The following is a 19245-nucleotide window of genomic DNA, read 5'->3' on the forward strand; positions in this document are numbered from 1 at the left end:
CTTTACTACTTTTATAAAATTTTGGGACTGGACTCTGGGCCACTGGCTGAGGGATCCAAGGTGTCCCAGAACTGGTTTTAGCCTACTGGTGGGTAGGGCCATGGTCCAACGGGTCCTGGGGCTGGTGTGGGGACATCATTCTATGGGCCTGATCTATCTGAGCATGCTCATGTTCTCTCAAGAAGAAATAATTCACAGTCCTGGGAACTTGAACATTCCAATCATTTATAAAAATGTATACAAACACATGGTCCCTAACATAAAGAATTTATGACTTCAAACAGAAAATTGGAATCCATACCATGCACTGAGTGTCATCAAGGAAGTGCACAGGGTACTAAAGAGGCCCAGAGGATTGACACTCAGTCCAAAATAGGGACCCTGGTAGCTTTCAGAAGACAAAGCCTCAGCTGAGTCTTGAATGCTGTAAGGAGGTAGTCAGAGAAATACAGATGGGAATGGCTTTCTAGGCAGTGGGAAAGGAATTAACAAAGTCATAAAACATGAAAAGGCAAGGTGTGTTGTCTATTTCTAGAGCATGAGACATAAGAAATACAAAAGTTACAGAAATTTTTTAGAAATGCAGATTATTCAAGGCCTTTGAAGCCATGTAAAGGAGCAAGACATTTTTCAAAGGGAAGATGGGGAACTATTGAAAGGTGTCAAGCGGGATAGAACCGCAGCTTTATGAGGAAATATCTCGCTCTGTGAAAAGACCTGATTAGTGAGATTAAGCGTGGAAGGAGAAAAATCAAGCGACCATTGAAATAATTCCAGCCAATAAATGCTGTGATCCTGCCCTAGAAAGAAGGGAGAAGTCAAGCAAAGGGACAGTGATAGGGTCACATAGGACACAGAGAACATGGTCCAACCCCCGAGGGAGAGATGATGCTAATGAGGACTGACTAGAGAAGAGCCAAGTGGACTAGTGTTGGTACTTGGAACTGTAGGGCCGTGGCAGAAGGATATTTGTGTAAGGTGAGAGGCTCCAGTCCATTTTGTTCATGGGCCACTTTGGACATAGTGGGTGGGAAGGGCCATGAACCACCAGGCAGATATTCAAGAGACAGACTGCAGCCCCGATGAATGATGGGTAGAAGGACCAGGGACATTGATGCTACATAGTCCAGACTACACACTGCAACAATTGTTATTTCCAGACATCCTTCCACTATACCCACCCCCCAACCCAACTCAACAACTATCATTAAAAGGGGAGAATGTCTTAGAAGTTTCTAATACAACAGTTTTCAACCCATTTTCCACAGTAACACATCTGGTAATTAAGTCCCTTTTTTTTCCCTCACACACCCATGGATAACACTTTGACATGTGCCACTAACTCATGTAGATGTAAAGTGTCTTTTAAATTGTCTGTATACAGGTATAACACTGTATGTTATTTTTCTCTTGTAGGCACATCCATAACTTGAGACATGGCAAATGAATTCAAGAAGATTCTTCTGCTGAAAGGATTACAGCACATTGATGATTATAATTTCAGACTGATTAAGTCTCTACTGCATGAGGATTTAAATCTGACTACAAAAACTCAAGATGAATACGACAGAATTAAGATCGCCGATCTGATGGCAAAAAAGTTCAAAGGGGCTGCCTGTGTTGACAAACTAATAGAGCTCATCAAAGATATTGAATCACTTAAAGACATTGTTAAAACTCTTAGAAATGAGAAGTCAAAAGGTGATAAGGAAGAATTCCTCTCTCACTCTCTCTGCACTTTCCTCAACCCTAAATAGAACCTTGATTTGATCATAGTTCAGCTATCTCTTCCCCAACCTGGGACTCAACAGCCATGACAATGGTAGTACTTCCGATGCCAACAAATTGACAACTTAGAGAATGCCTTTCCTACAAAAAAGGCCTGATGTATTTTCGAGGATGTATTTTGGGGATGCGATAAAGAAAAAAGTAGGAGTCGATGAGAAAGGCTGAGGCTTCCATACACTAGAGAAGTTAGACGATGACAAAACAAAATTAGAATATACGAGCTTTTGAAATTTTTAAATCAGTTAAATATGCATGCTCTTAACCATATTTAGTCCATTATTATTATATTTTCTAGTAACAAATATGAGGCAGTACTTAAATAAAAACTTACCTCTCAGAGATGTGAAGAACTTGCCTCTTATAAAAACCACTGGATTAGGAAAACATATTTTAAAAAGTCAAAGTGTAGTATCACCACTTTGCCACATCCTACTCTGATTTCAGTAGTTCAAATGGATCTTCTGTAGAAATTTAGCCACCAAAGCATCCTGAAAACTTTGGATTCTTAAAAGGAAAGTATAGGATAAGTGCACTGGAAAAGGGTTTGATTGAGGTACATAGGAGTGCGGAGGTCAGAAAGGATGTGCACATTGCACGTGGGACAAGAAAGGAAACCACTGAAGAAGTGTGAGTCACTACCGGTCTCTGTTGCTAGTGCCAGCCACCTGTGGCCAAGCGAAGGTAATGCGGTAGAAGTAGATCCAAGCATACCTAGATCCAAAGGCAGGAAGTGAGAGAAACTAGTGTTGAAAGTCCTTCAGCTGTCTTAGACCAGCTCCTTTGGATTTATCATGTTCTTTTTTACTGCAACAGTTAAAAGGAAATCCAAAGCAAATGAAACAACTCCAGGAAAAGGCAAGCAGGATAAACCCAGTACATCTACCACAAATAAAGCTTTGGGACCTAAATCAACCAAGGGCACACCCATGAAGGTAGGATGGCTAAGGTCCCACTGAAGGACCTACTATGAGTTCTCCTGTGACTCTTCCACTTACTGTCTTCTTAGGAATACTTCAGTTCTTTATTCATTTCCCCACATGCAGATAGAAGAATCAGAGAAAAGAAGACCCCAGGGGCAGTGTGAAAATGAGTTTTAGAGTCAGCAAATTAATGGTTACTGATCACCCGTTTTGTTTCAGAACTACTATGCACTTGAACTTAAATTCCTTACGATGGAAATAATGAAATTGTTATCCCTCTTTGAGATATGTACTAAAATAGCAATCAAATCAGAAAAATAGCTTGCCAAAGCCTACTCAAAGAGACTCAATTCAAACTTGAGTTTTCTAAATCAACACAGAAGTGAGCAAGGAGTGACAAGTCTAAAATTTTCCCTGCTCTTTGTATAAAGCCAACATATATGTGCACTGCCTACCTTCTGGCCAACTCCACAGGATGGACTATATGTAGCTCCCTGCAGTTCCCAAGGACATACGTTTTAGTATAAGTAGAATCTACTAATAAAAAGTTGATTTTCTCAGTAGTAAAGATGTATTTCATTTAATACTGAAAACTATTAACCAGAGGGAAAAACCTACTTTCAGAAAAACAAGACCACAAAAACCAGTGAAGCTAAGAGGATGAGGCTAACCCAGGAGCAGAGTCTGCTTCCAGGAACATCAGGAACCAGCAAGCAGTCAGCTGAGAGCCTTCTCCAGACTCCTCCAGTACCTCCACCAGCCCCATCCAGCAGTTCCTCAACCAAGGTACCATTTTCCTATTTTCAGTACTTGTCCTTTCCTACAACATATTATAAAGATAATCATGACCTTAAAAGATTTTTTCAGTAATCCCTTACTATGTATAATTTCTTTATGTCATAAAATCACTCATTAATTTATCAAGTGCAGATATTGAGATCTCAATGTGTTCTAAGTCCTGGAGCTTTTACAAGGCATGCATCTGTGAAATAATTCCTGATCTCAAGAAGGTTACTGTCTTACGTTGGTCCAGAAATAGGGAGTGTGAGTGGCCTGACAATTAGCGATGGATAATAAGAGTATGTTTATTCCCTACATTTCAGTTTCCTGTCCCCCCCTTTCCCATAACCATACTTCTAGATCAGTTCTCAGCATTCTATGCTCCTTCCCAGATCAGGTGTTTTGACCTAGGCTATTTTCTTAATTCAGAATTCATTATCCCTGTCATTTCAGTGGCCCAAATATATTCAACCTTTAGGGACCAGCCTGAATTCCTTCCTCAGGCAAGTCTTCACTGAAACAGCCCCTCCCAAAAAAGGATCAGACACTCTTGCCGTTTGCCTTCAGGGGACCCATTACTATTTATTCCTTTATGGTACTTATCACAGCTGTAAGAAATCAAGTTTTTCTTATCTACTGGACAATAAACTCAGATTATAGGTACCCTGTCCCAGAGGAAGACAAGACAGAGGTGGGAAAGTGAATTCACATCTATAGGCATCAATTCCTATCCAACCTGCTTTTTGTTTTGCCCTGGGGTTACATACAACCTGGGGACTACAGAGCCTGGATCTGAGAATGGGCAGGAAAAGGTTGTCCCAAGACAACATGAAGGGTAGGCAAGAGCAGAATTAAATCACTGTTCTCTAACACTGTTCTTCACCCGAGACTCCAGCTGCTCTCTGACTCAGGCTACGTTCCCACCACCACCCCACACGTGCCCCTCAAATTCAGACTTCCCGTATAAAGAGACTCTCCATTGGGGATTTTGTTTTCTCATGGTCATTGTTATTATTAGTTCCAAGAATCCTTATTTCCCCCAATAATTTTTCCCAAAAGATCAGTGGGTTTCTAGGAGCCTGAGAAGCAGATGTCAGAAACCCATGCGTATATTTTCTCGATAAGAAAATCATGCATAATAACCATCCTTATGTGCAGCCAACTTTGTGCTGAGATTTGCTGCCCTTATAACCTGGGAGGGTCACCTACCTGCTTAGGCCAGTGTGCAGCAAATGAGGAACCTGGATTCCACCCCAAACCAATGAAATTTCATCTGAGCTTTTAATAGTTGCGGGGGAGAAATTTGTAACCCTGGTTGAGGTGGGAGGAGGGGAGGTGCTACAGGTCTCTGAATATGTGCTATTATTCCAAGAAAAAAAAAAATTGAAATGTTAAGATTCTACATTTTAAAAAAGGAAAGAATAAGATACTGTGTTCTGTGTGATTTTGAAAATCATAATTGAGAAATAAGGAAAAATCTACTTTTCTCTAGAGAAAATATGAGAAAACCACCAAAACTAATGACTTAAAAAAGAAGATGCTATCTCAGAAACAGAGTCGGCTTCCAGAAACTTGGGCAACCAGCATGTGCCCACCTGAGTGCTGTGGCTGGACTGCTCAGGCGCTTCCACCAGCCCCACTCTGCAGCTCCTCCATCAAGGTACCAGCTTCCCATTCCCAGTCCCTGTACCTCCCTGCAACAGAAGCACGAGAACTGTCACAATCTGATCTCCCACAAGATACCACTTATTTAATGTATTAAATATATTCATGTACTTAGTGTATTTTGAGATCCTACTGTATTCTAACTCCTTGGCTATTTACAAAGCATGTGTTTATGAAACAATCTCTGATTTTGAAAGGGTTACTCTCCTGTGTGGAGTAGAAAGAGGGAGGAAAGGTGACAGGACAAGGCAAGAGGAATATGAGTGTGTTCACCCCTTACAGTCCACTTTCCTTTGGCCCCTTGCCCCTTGACTCACTGACCATACTACAGGGCTTGTTTTCAGAATTCCGTGCTACTTCCCGTGTCAGATGTTCTGACACACGCTTTCTTCTTTGCTTGGAATCACTTGTCCTGATTCACCACCGGTTCACATGTCTTCAACCTTCAGGTGCAAACCTGCGTCTCTTCCACGGGCCAGTCTTTATTAATCCCCCCTCCAAACTGCATTAGATATTCCTCTTGTTTCCTATCACAAGTCCGTTTACTTTTCCTTTTTAGCACTTATCACAGCCATAATGAATGGACATCTCTCTTCCTTACTGGACAGTAATATCAAATTAGAGGTGCCCTTTCCCTGGGAAAGACAAGGTGAGGGTGGGAAGGTGAGTGCACACGTGTGCACCAGCTCTTATCCCAGCCTGCCTCTGTGTGGCCCTGAGATGACGCCTGTGGCCACCTCCACAGAGGGCTGCGATGCCTATTTCTGCAGCCAATGAGCAAGCAACTTGAAGAATAGGCAAGAGCAGCATTTTTTAAAACATTTTTTTATTGAGTTACAGACATTTTACTATGTTGTGTCAATTTCCAGTGTAGAGCACAATTTTTCAGTTATACATGAATATACACATATTCATCGTCACATTCTTTTTTGCTGTGAACTGCCACAGATCTTGTACATATTTCCCTGTGCTATACAGTATAATCTTGTTTACCTGTTCTACACATGCCTGTCAGTATCTACAAATTTTGAAATCCCAGTCTGTCTCTTCCCACCCTCCTCCCCCTTGGCAACCACAAGTTTGTATTCCATGTCTATGAGTCTGTTTCTGTTTTGTATTTATGTTCTTTTTTTTTTTTTTTTTTTTTTTTTTTAGATTCCATATATGAGTCATCTCGTATGGTATTTTTCTTTCTCTTTCTGGCTTGTTTCACTTAGAATGACATTCTAAGAGCAGCATTTAAATCACTGTTCTCCAAAATACTTTGTCACCCAAGTGCTTCCCATACCACCTCTATCTGGGGGTTTCCATCAAGAAGGCCAACATGAAGCATAGAACATCTGTGGGTTAGAGCACAGAGACAAACTCCGATGTCTGCTCTGAGAGTGCAGCACAGCGATAATCCCATGTAGTGAGGGTCTAGTGGTGCTGCGCTCCAAAACCTGTGTTCTCCGTGTACATCATCTCGTTTGTCCTTCATAAGTCACATGAAGGTGTTATTGGTAGTCTCATTTTATATATGAGAAAACTGAAGTTCGTAGAGGTTAAAAATCTTCTCCGAGTTCACACAGAAAGTGAATGTTAGATGCAGGATTCGGATCCAGCCTACTGAACTCTAAACTTGAGCATTTAATGACATGTGTTTCTTCCGGAGTCGGCATACAGGTACTACAATATCTGTCGTTTATTTTTAATTTCTTTTTGTTCAGGGGGTAAGTAGTTAGGTTTATTTGTTTATTTTTAGACGAGGGACTGGGGATTGAACCCAGGACCTCACGCATGCTAAGCATGCGCTTTACCTACCACTTGAGCTATACCCTCCCCTCTACAATATCTGTCATTTATTTTTTCAAATGTCTGACTCGATAGTGTTATATCTCAGATTTGCTTCCATAGCCCAGGCTCTGTAAGCTTTCTAATGAGGAATGAGACGCCAGGGGCAGTCAAAGGTGTTGTAATAGCTGCATGCCAGAGTTGTATTTTAAGCAGCTCCCTCATCTACAGTTTTATCAACAAATAACACTTTATGAATTAGATAAATGAATGCTAGAAGTTGTAAGAACCAGGGCAAGTTTACACTGGCTGTAGAATGTAAGAAATGGGCTCTCATCGGTGAAATTATACATAGTCAATGTAATTGATTTACAGATACTTCCTGCCCTGGCTTAAACAATTATAAAAATCCCTGCACTGAGAATGCCCCGGGTGAGATCTTGAATGAGTCTGTTTATTGTTGAGAACTCCAAAAAGGACTGGGTTGCCTAATGCAGGCTAGAGGTAGCAGAATCCTGCCTCTGGAATTATGAATTTGGGTGAATCTCTCCAGTACGCTGATAAACAGAGCTTCCAAATGGTCGGAGACCTAGGTTTCCTGGACTTGAAGAGCAGATGACAGAAACTAATTTGCTTAATTGGTAAACATATAAGGTAGCAACAGTCTTAGTTAATAAAACATCCTTAAGTGCAGCCAGCCTTCTTCTGAGACGTGCTTCCACTGTAACCCGATAGAATTTTCTACCGATATGTAAGTCCAAGTGCTGTCTTGATGAAGTTGATAAAGGCCAGTTTGCTGCAGAAGTAGAGCCAAAATTCCAAAACAGACGAATGAAATTTTGATCACTGAGGTTTTTTTAATCTGTTATAAACTCTGTTTTGTTGTTGGCTCTCCTTTTTCACTTAAATTTTATTTTTTATTTACATGTAGTTGATTTACAATGTTAGTTTCAGGTGTACAGCAAAGTGATTCAGTTATACACATACATACATATTTTTTTCAGATTCTTTTCCATTATAGGTTGTTAGAAAAAATTGAATGTAGTTCCCTGTGCTACACAGTAGGTTCTTGTTGTTTATCTATTTTATGTATAGTAATGTGTATCTGTTCATCTCAAACTCTTAATTTATCCCTCCCCTGCCCTTTCCCCTTTGGTAACCATAGTTTGTTTTCTATGTCTGTGACTCTATTTTGGGTTTGTAAATAAAATTTGTATCTTTTTTTTTAGATTCCACATATAAGTGATATCATAGGATATTTGTTTTTCTCTGTCCAACTTACTTCACTTAATATGATCATCTCTAGGTCTATCTATGTTGCTGCAAATGGCATTATTTCATTCTTTTTATGGCTGAGTAGTATTCCATTGTATATACACACCACAACTTCTTTATCCAGTCATCTGTCAGTGGAATTTAGGTTGCTTCCATGTCTTGGCTATTGTAAATAGTGCTTCTGTGAACATTGGGGTGTACTTATCTTTTCGAATTAGAGTTTTCTCCAGATACATGCCCAGGGGTGGGATTGCTGTGATCATCTGAGTTTTTAACATTTACAGAGAGAAGTTTGTCATCCTGGTTGGGGTTCAAGCTGGGGAGGTGCTGGGGGTATCTGAAGATATGCTGTTATTCCAGAGAAAATTGGCAGAGTGAAGATCCTGTGGTGCATGTGTGTAAGAGAGAGACAGACAGAGACAGAGGGTGGGAGAGAAATGTTATGGTTCATCTGATATTGGAAACCATTCAGCAGGAAGAAGAAATATGTACTTTACCTCAGAAAAGAGAAGACCCAACCACCACCAAAACTGTTAACCCCCAGAGGATAAAAATACCCTTGGAGCAGAGTCAGCTTCCAGAACATTTAACACCCAGCATACGCCTGCCAGAGGGCTGCTTCCAGACTCCTTGGATGCTACCACCAGCCCCCTCCAGCAGTCCTGTAACCAAGGTACCAGATTCCTGTTTTCAGTGTCTCCCCTCCCTACAATGTAATAGCAGAAATCAATAGAAGTATCAAGGAACTTCTCCCTAATCCCCTGCAATACACAATTCTTTAATTAGATCACTAGTGTTTTTATCAAGTGTGTATTTTGAGATCTTACCTACACTCAAATTCCAACTCTTACTATGCTGTCTTCTGTGTTAGGATAATCTCTGACTTAGTGTGTACCTAAACCCTTCCTTTTCAGTAGTGGGTATAATTAGTGATTTGTTTAATTTTATTTTTGTGTTTCCCTCAATGCACAATGAAAGAGAGCGCTTAGGATGCAATAGGATGGAGAAATATAGAGACAACCAAAGCACTGTCCCCAATTCTTTCTCTCTTGTTTTTTACTATGTGAATAATATCATCTTAGAAATTTAGGAAATGCAGGTGCATAGACCAAAAAAATTAATTTTAAGTATCTGAAATTTCCCCTCTGTCAAATGCCATATTTTTGTAAATAGTCTTTCTGATTTTACCTTTTGTTATGTTTCTACGAAGAATAAGAATTTGCCCCAGTTTAATCCCATTACACGTATTTTTCTATAATCTAGTTTTTTTCTTACTGTATGTAACTTGAAGTGTGATTTAGTTCAAGCAATATCGATTTAAATTATCATTTTAATGTAAAAGAATAATTGCACAGTTATTGTGTAAGTTTAAAAATAAGCCTTTATTATTATTCCCTATACACACAATGAAGATAATAAGAGCACATGTCCATCAGGTCTACTCTTAGGACTCTAAGTGTAGATACATAATTTCTTCCTTAAGAACAGTGCACTTCTTGTCAAGGTGCTGCTCTTCTTACTATTATGAGGTTTCTGTTGCTGATTAGCTTGTGCTGGGAATAAGCATCCCAGTGTTAGAGAGAATGGATCACGATGGTGAGAAGTCAGAGTGAAGCCCCATGGCCCACAGGTCACAGCCTGTATAACTGTACAAGTCAGATCAGACCACAGGGAGCACTGCTGGTCCATGGAAGCAGCCAGCCTGTCTCCATAAACTGGTCCCTAAGACCCGCATAGCCCACCCTTGCCTCCCTGTTTCCTCTTACAGATCAGCAGCCTCCCCTCCAATTCAAACTTCTCCCCTGAGACTCAGAAATAGTGCAGGCCCCTGGGGAGACAGGAGGTCAGAGAAAGTCCCCTGACACCTGACTTCTACATTCTTCCCCACAGGGGCCTGCCCCTGTTGAATAACAGGAGAATGCAGAGGAGGAAAAACAATTTCCTCTCTACCTGTCTGAGTTCTTGTGAAACCCCCGTATTAAAAGAAAGGTAAACAAGGAAAAAACAAGCTGAACTCTATTAACATACACCTCAGTATACATGGAAGATACCCAGGGAAAAGGAGTAACTCCCTGAGGTGGCCTAAACCACCAGCTTAAATACCATCTTCTGCTTTGTTACAATAAAATTAAATGTATACACCAAAAAAAAAAAAAAAAAAAAACTTCAACCAAAAACAGAAGGAAAAATGGTGTGGGGAGGCCAGTTATGGGGAGGTTACCAGGAAAAGCAGGATTAATAAAGCTGAGGTTTGCTATGCAGATTGAACTCCACCAACAAGACTCCTGAGATTTAGAGTCTTCCTTCTCTTCCTGGTACGCAGGGACAGACACCCTTAGAAATGGAGATTTAATTTACAAATGTAAATTTCCCTTACAAAAGGGCAACTTCTTTTCAATTTTAGAGCTTCTTCTATGTATACTATCTTTTTTCTTTGTTTGTTTTTCCAAAATCATCAGCTTAAAATAATTCTATGCCTAAGAAACATATTTGGGGGTGGCTGATTCTGCTATGCTTAAAAATATCCTTTATCTAGGACATTTCCAAACTAGGCAAGTTCATGGGATTCTTCCAATGACTGCCTTACGAACCCCTTTTCATCACAGCTCTGCTTTGGTGAAAAAGGACTTTCTACCTGGGGTATTTATTTATTTATTTATTTATTTATTTATTTATTTATTTATTATTGAAGTACAGTCACTTACAATGTGCCAGTCTCTGGTGTACAAAGCAATGTCCCAGTCTTGCATATACATACATATGGGTCTTTAAATTGCCACGTCTACTGGGATGGAATCAATGGTTGCTGACCAGAGACAATCCCCACTCTTAATGCTATCAAGGGTGATTTATTTTTTCCCTATTTATATGTTATCATGCTCACTAAAATGATGGGACAATTTAAGATTATTTTTCATCCTCCTGTCTGTTAGGAATCACTACACAGAAGCATCGTTATCACCCACTGCCTCTGTACTCCACATAGCACTTCCTAGGAGAAATGTTTTTTTCCTTGGGTTAATACTTTTTAAAGAAAAATATCCTTTCTACTATAGTCATAAAATAATGAAAAAAAGAAGAAAAATCACTGTTTAAATCTTCTCTATTTCTTCCACTAGATTAATTATACTGTGTCAGTGATCTTTGTCTAGTTTTTTTTTTCCAACTCCACCCAATTATGTAATTTGTTAAGCCTTAAAATTAAACCTGAGATCATATTAGAGGATGAATCTGTGTTCCCTTTCTTAATTGCACTTGTACTTCGTGTGTCCTTCTAAGTAGAAACCAAAGTTGAAGGCTGTTCCTAAAGAAGCTTCCAGAGAGGAGGGCTTCCAAAGGGGCCCCAAAGAAGTGATGGTGCTGAATGCAACAGAACCATTTATATATGATGTCAGAGAAGGCAACAGAGAGATGTTTCATGCCACAGTGGCTACTGAGAGCGAATTCTTCCAAGTGAAGGTTTATCATGTTGCCCTGAAGGAGAAGTTCATCCCAAAGAAAATTATTGCCATATCGGATTATGTTGGCCGCAATGGGTTCCTGGAGATATTCCATCCCTTATCTGTGTCCGATGTTAATGCTGACCGAAAGATGGAAATCCCTCAGAGCCTGATTAGAAAGGCAAATGCAACTCCTAAAATCAGTCATCTCCACTTGCAAGCTTCAGGAACATTTGTGAATGGGGTGTTTCAGGTGCACAAGGTAAGCCCACACCATTGTTTTGCAATATTTCTTCTGTAACCCTAGAATTTAAACATCTTAGCTGCCAAATGTATTTGACCAACTTCGTAAACACAACAACTCAAAACCCTGCTGACGGCGGATTGTTGGGTGGAGTTTCCTCACTTTAGAATTTAGGAAAGATACTCTCTTAACATTCTTCTTCCCAAGGTAACACCATACAAGTTCTTTAGATAGTGATTCACCAGAAATCATGGCATTTTTATCAGCTGTGTTGATCTGTTTGTACAACCCTGGTACAAAACAGTGCAGAATTTCTATCTATCTATCTATCTATCTATCTATCTATCTATCTATCTATCTATCTATCATCTATCTATCTACATATAGAGATAGATATATACAGAGAGAGTGCTCTTATGAGTTTGTTTCTTTGAGATCTGCCCCATCTGTTTCAGTGATAGCTTAACTTAATTGTGAATAAAGAGTTGCCCTTCCAAGCTTGGATTCCAGTTGCAGCAACCAGAGTAAGAAATCAGTAGACTGCTCTGCCCTAGAATCCAGCTCTTATCACTGGTCAGCTAAGATTCTGATCATCTGAACTCCAGAATTCTCTCAGCTCGTCACATTCTCTCGTCAAAAAATTGTGGAGCAAAAGACTTCGGCATTAACCAATAAGAGAAATACAGTTATTGAAAACATGAGAGAAATCGAGTAGTGTTGTTCCTAAATTTATTACTAGGGACAATAAAATGTAGAATTTTGGTGAATTCTTAGAATTAAGGTAGATATTTCAGTCCCAGCACATCTCAGAACTCCTACGTGGAGCTGACGTAACTTTTCATGTGAAGTGTTGCTTCAGGCTCCGTTGCATATATATCTTCTAGGGTGGCCCTTTACTGTTACCCCTGTCATTTTCTGTACACTGTTTAAGTGACTGTGCACACATGTGCATTTGTAGAATTAATGAGTGAAATAAGTGAGATAGAAACTAGAACAATGGGACTAGATGGTCTAGATTCAAGATTTGAGCAGATTAGGGAAGAATGACTAGAGAAGATAGAAGAAAGAATTACACATTGACATAACAATCTACTTAATGAGGATTTGCAACAATCTTTTTGAGATTCATCGTAAGACATGAATGGCCTTCTCTGTTCTCAGGGAGATTCAATGAAACCAGCAAAGCTTATCAGACCACTGTATCCAAGTTTCCTCAGAAATCTCAGCTGTTCTGAGGTGGAAGCAGGAAAAATTAGGAAAGTAATTAATTTTTCTAGAAGAAGTTAACACAGAGAGACCTAAGGCAAGGAAAGGTAGAAAGAGGATTTAAGTATGAGAATAATCTGAACAAGACATCTTACGCTGTTTGGTACCTGTACTTTTGGACCCCCATCTCATAGTAGCCTGCCTGAGACAAAAGTTTCCCCTAACACCCTGTATTTTTCAGGGTTGTGAAAATTCCTGATCCAGTTTTCAGATGATAAGGGCTTTTTTTTTTTTTTTTTTTTTTTTTTTCAGAAAACGGTGTGGAATGAATGCATATATTATGAAGTACAAGACAGTACAGGAGCTATGGAGGTCCTGGTGTACGGACGACTGACCAGAACCCTCTGTGAGGAAGGCGACAAACTTAAACTCATCTGCTTTGAACTGGCATTAAAAGGGGAAGGAAGGCAGTTAAGATCTGTCATTCACAGTTACATCAAGGTGAGACCTTCTGGGGGACACTGCGGCTCCAAAGCGGAAGACTTTGGGAAAAGTAGGCTGCTACTATTACACAGAGTCTAACAGGTGAAAAAAAACTAATCCTTGCCCTTTAGTGGGTGTAAACTTTTTTTCATCATTCATTTTTTAGAAGGATATCTTTAATTATATTAAAGAGAGAAAAGAGAGGTTATCAAAGGATATGGTATCTAAGATAAATATTATAGAAATGGTTGAATTTTCAAAGCAGGGAGATTATTTAGTAAATGTGGGCTTCATTAAGGCAGATTTGCTTCAAATACTGGCTCTGTGATTTGCTAGTTGACTAATAACTTAAATCCTAGGGACCTCTGATTTATTATCTATAGAATGGAGGAAGTATCTTTTATCTCAGAGGATAGTTAACAGAATTCATTCCAGCCCTAAATGATGAAGGATGTTCCTGAGCATTTCAGAACACAGAGTTACCTGCCTTTGGTGAGATACACATACTGGTCCACAACAGAGGTGGTCGGTTGGTGGTTTGACTTGTCGCACTCACACACACACACACACACACACATTCATGTGGAATTCTTGGAACACTAACAAAGGCCTGTAAAGGTAGACCTTGTTTTATTGTACTTCACTTTATTGTATTTCATAGATGCTATGTTTTTTACAAACTGAGGGTTTGTGACAATCCCATGTACAGCAAATCTATTGGCACCATTTTTCCAAAGTATTTGTTCACTCTGAGTCTCTATATTACACTTAGCAATTCTCATAATATTTCAAGCTTATTCAATATTAGTATGTTTGTCATGGTGTTCTTTGATCAATGATCTTTGATGTTACTATTGAAATCATTTACGGTTCCATGAACCGCACACCCATGTAGTATGGCGAATTTCATCAATAAATGTTGTATGTGTTCTGACTGTTCCGTTGACAGACAATTACCCCCATCTCTCTCCCTCTCCTTGGACCTCTCTGTTCCCTGACACACAACAATATTGAACTTAGGCCAAATAATAACTCTACAGGGGCCTCTAAGTGTTCACATGAAAGGAAGAGTCACACATCTCTCATGTTGTATCAAAAGCTAGAAATGAGGAGGGTGGGCTATAGCTCAGTGGTAGAGTACTTGCTTAGCATGCACAAGGTCCTGGGTTCAATCCCCAGTAACTCCATTTTAAAAAAAAGTACAAAAAACTAAAAATGATTAAGTTTAGTGAATGAAGCAGCCTTATCTTGGAAGAAGATGCCATCTATGGCTTTCATAGCTAGAGAGGAGAAGTCAATGTCTGGCTTCAAAGTTTCAAACGATAGGTTGACTCTCTTGTTAAGGGTTCATGCAGCTGGTGACTTCAAATTGAAGCCAATGCTCACTTACCATTCTGGAAATCCTAGGGCCCTTAAGATTTATGCTAAATCTATTTTGCCAGTGCTCTTTTAAATGGCACAGTAAAGACTGGATGACAGCACATCTGCCTACAACATGATTTAGTGAATATTTTAAGCCCACTGTTCCTGAGACTACTCAAGAAAAAAAAAATATTTTTTTTGAAATATTACTGTTCATTGACAACACACCTGATCACCCAAGAGCTCTGAAGGAGATGTACTATGAAATTAATGCTATTTTCACGCTTGCTTGCACAACATCCATTTTGCATCCCATAGATCAAGGAGTAATTTCAACTTTCAAGTCTTATTATTTAAGAAATACATTTCACAGGGCTACAGCTGCCACAGACAGTGATTCTTCTGATGGATCTGAGTGAAGTCAAATAAAAGCCTTCTGGAAAGGATTCTCCATTCTAGATATCATCAAAAACATTCATAATTCATGGGAAGAAGTCAGAACACCAACAAGAACTAGAGTTTGAAGGAAGTTAATTTCAACCCTCCTGAATGATTTTGAGAAGTTCATGACTTCAGTGGAGGAAGTAACTGGAGATGTGGTAGAAATAGCAAAAAGAACTAGAATTAGAAGTGGAGCCTGAAGATGTGGCTGAATTGCTGTAGTCCCATGATACAACTTTAAGGGATGAGGAGCAAAGAGAACGCAGCTTCTTGAGATGGAATCTACTCTTGGAGAAGATGCTGTGAAGATTGTTGAAATGACAACAAAGGATTCCGAATATTACATAAGTTAGTTGATAAAGCAGTGTCATCAGTCAGCAGCTATTGACACCAAGTCAAGACCCTCCACCAGAAAAAAAGATTGACTCACTAAAGAATCAGATGATGGTTAGCATTTCTTAGCAATAAAGTATTTCTTGACTAAGAAATGTACGTTAATGCTACTACACACTTAATAGACCACAGTATAGCAAAACATAACTTTTATGTGCACTGGGCAAGCAAAAAAAAACAAAACAAAACAGTGTGTGTCATTTTATTGCAATGTTCGCTTTGTTGCAGTGGTCTGGAACTGAACCCACAATCTCTCTGAGATCTGCCTGTGCTGGAATGCAAACAGATCCAACACAAACGCTGACATATCCAGGCACTCAGAAATGCACATGCTCTTAGATATTTCCAGTCCTCAGGCTCTCAATTAGGTATTCCCAATGCTTCCTTCACAGCTTTGTACCAGGAGTACCTTTTTCCCCTTTCTTCCACCTTTCCCCCCAAGTGAGAACTTTCCCTTCAGCTCTCAGCACTGAGAACACTGGCTCCTTCCTCTTTCTTGTTCTCCAACGACTCCTGCCTGCCCACCTGGACTCATGCTGGATATGAGCACATATCTCATTTCAGGGTCCCAGCCAAGAACGGGAGGGTGGCGATGACTCCAAAGAAGAGACAGAGGAGAATGAGAGAAGAGTGTTTTAGAAAGGAAGGGAAAAGGGGTGCAGCCCAAAGCCAGGGGACGTGGTGTGAGTGAAGGCAGAAGTGTACCATCAGGGTCATCTCATGGTTTCTCATTCTCTCCTTCTTCTTCCAGGTCATCAAGCCCAGGAAAATCAAGTAACAACCACTCAGCCCTGCTTCACATGTGGACACCTCGCAACATCAGCAGCCAAGCTTCCAGCAGGCTGCTTCTGAAAACCCGGGCACCATTAATATTGATGTTTATGAAGCTAAAATCTAGGTACCAGAAAAAAAAAAAAAAGCTATATATGCATGTGGTTAAAATACAGAAATATATATACAAGCTATTAATTCTTAAAAATGGGGTGTTAGGAGTGCTTTTCATTTCCTTTTTTATATTTTTCTATACCATCTGAATGCCATGTTTTGCACCTATAACTTCTTTAATTTGGAAAAAATAATAAACATCATGTTTTCTTTCTAAAAATGTGCTTCCCTAGGAGGCTGATTACTGGGTTTGTTACTTAAAGGCAAATAGTCTGTAGCCTGCAAATCAGATAGAGACACATGGGCCCCAAGCAATGTTTAGATTTCTACTTTGGGTGTGATCTTAACAGGGTACAGCTCTGGTCAAGAGCGAACAGGTTGAACAAGCTGTGAGCGAACAGGTTGAACAAGCTGTGCCCTGCTCAGATAAATCCAGCAGAGAGGCAGATGGGCTGAAATGCAGCCTGGGCTTCAGTTGCTAAGCCCTGTCCTAGGGTGGAGTTGCTTTAGTCCAAAACAATGATGTCTTTTCAGAAAAGGTCTCCTGAAGGGGCCATGACTGAGTAATTTGTCTGCCAAATAAGGCAGCTTCTGGTGATTGCACGAAGTCACTTGTAAATGTTGGAAGCAACTCTAGCCCTGTCTGATGTGAAATAACCAGGTCCACTCATTTACTCAAGTACCAACAGCTCAGAAGCCCTCCAGCTATACCTCCTGGTCCTCACACCCCACTCCTGTGGATTCCATGAGCATGCTTCCCCGGGCAAAGACTTGTATTAGGCAAATACCAAATAGTAACTAATTCACTTTAGACTACAATGGCAGGAAGTCGATATCTAATACTGAAATTCACAGTGTATTTACTGACCATTTGTACCTGGTACTTTGCAATCATTTTGTGTCACTTAATCTTCATAATAGCTCTAGAGGGTTGATCGTGCTCTTCTTTTTACTCTCCTAATGAGACAAATAAGGGACAGGGAGGTCAGATCACTTTCCTAATGATTAAAACAGTTTCATCATAACAAGGATTTCCTTCATGCCACATTATTGTCAACTATCCCTCCAGTTCCAAGCTCCGGGTACTCACTGACATAGTTTCTTAACTTAAGCTTTTCCCTTTTCCAGAGTTCCCTAAAATGGAATTTTAAATGTATGTAGCATTTTGAGTCTGGCTTCTTTCACTTAGTATATTGCATTTAGGATTCATCGACGTAGTGTGTGTATCAGTTTATTCCTTTTTATTGCTGCGTAGAATTCAGTGTGTGGACACACCAAAGTTTGCTTCTTCATTCCCCAGGTGAGGGGAAATTGGATTGTTTATAGTTTTGCTCAGTGATGACTAAAACTGCTACAACTGTTCACGTGCAAATTTTTATGTGAACATGTGTTATCATTTCAATGAGGAAAAATCTTGGAGTGAGACTCTTGGTCCATAGGGTAAATTTATGTTCAAATATATAAGAAATTGCCAGAGTGTTTCCTAACGTGACTGCAACATTTTCCATTCCTACCAGCAATGTGTGAGAGTTTCAGTTGCTCTGTATCTGCCTCAGAGTTTAGCACTGTAGTTGTGTGTTAACTTTAAAAGACGAACGAGCAAACTCTCTCGCAAAGTTGTGTACCATTTAACGTTCCCGCCACCTCATATGACCCTTCTAATTCCTCCTCATCAGCACTTGGTATAATCAGTTATTTTAAATTTTAAATAGTCATTCTAATTGGTGCCTAGCAGCATTTCACTATGGTTTTAATTTGCATTTCCCTAAAGATAAATCATGTTGAGGATCTTTTATGTGTTTATTTGCCACCCGTGTATCTTTTCTTTTGCCCATCTTAAAAATTCAGATGTTTGTTCTCATAACATTGAGTTTTGAGACTTCTTTACAAATTCTGGGTACATGATCTTTAGTGGCTATGTGACAAGCAAATATTAAGTCCCAAACTCTGGCTTGCCTTAACACGCTTTAAAGGCATCTTTTGAAAACAACTGTTCATTTTGGTAAAGTTTAAATGATCAAAATATTTATCTTACTTAGATTGGCTTTTTGAGTCATAGCTAAGAAATCTTTGCCTAAACCAACATCACAGAGATTTTTCTTTTGTGTTTTCTTCGAGAAGTTTTATACTTTTAGGTTTTACATTTAAGTCAATGACCCATTTTGAGTTAATTTTTGTATAGAGATTGAGGTATAAATCAGACCCATTATTTTTTCTTTGTTTCAACTTTATTGAGGTATATTTATAATATAAAATTTGACCTACTTAATGAATACATTTGTGACCAGTTTGTATACATGAGTATGCCTGTGATTCCATCACCACAAATCACAATTATTTTTTAATAAAAATATCCAGTTGCTTCAATACTGCTTGCTGAAAATGTACCCTTTCTCCATTGAATTGTGTTTGTACTTTTGTAGAAAATCAATGGAATGTCTATGTCTGGGCCTATTTCTGGCCTCTCTATTTTCATCCTTGGGTCTATAAGCCTATTCTTTCCCCAATATCATAAAATTATCTTATTATTTATGTTCCTTTAAAAATATTTTTAGTCATTGTCTTAGAGTTTATAATACACATCTTTAAT

General features: G+C 39.4%; 1 protein-coding gene across 1 annotated transcript in view; it reads left to right on the forward strand.

Annotated features, from left to right (window-relative positions):
- IFI16 (interferon gamma inducible protein 16) overlaps positions 1–19022 on the forward strand; it is a 55786-nt gene extending 36764 nt beyond the window's left edge. Inside the window, exons 6-13 of the mRNA XM_064478145.1 lie at positions 1434–1701; positions 2602–2720; positions 3333–3494; positions 4981–5148; positions 8674–8874; positions 11484–11903; positions 13404–13592; positions 16522–19022. Of these exons, the coding sequence (XP_064334215.1) occupies positions 1434–1701; positions 2602–2720; positions 3333–3494; positions 4981–5148; positions 8674–8874; positions 11484–11903; positions 13404–13592; positions 16522–16548 (1554 nt within the window). The 3' untranslated portion in view covers positions 16549–19022. The remainder of the gene's footprint in view (positions 1–1433; positions 1702–2601; positions 2721–3332; positions 3495–4980; positions 5149–8673; positions 8875–11483; positions 11904–13403; positions 13593–16521) is intronic.
- Positions 19023–19245: the final 223 nt, after the last annotated feature.

Source organism: Camelus dromedarius, chromosome 23, assembly GCF_036321535.1.
Source record: "Camelus dromedarius isolate mCamDro1 chromosome 23, mCamDro1.pat, whole genome shotgun sequence".
Lineage (NCBI taxonomy): Eukaryota > Metazoa > Chordata > Mammalia > Artiodactyla > Camelidae > Camelus > Camelus dromedarius.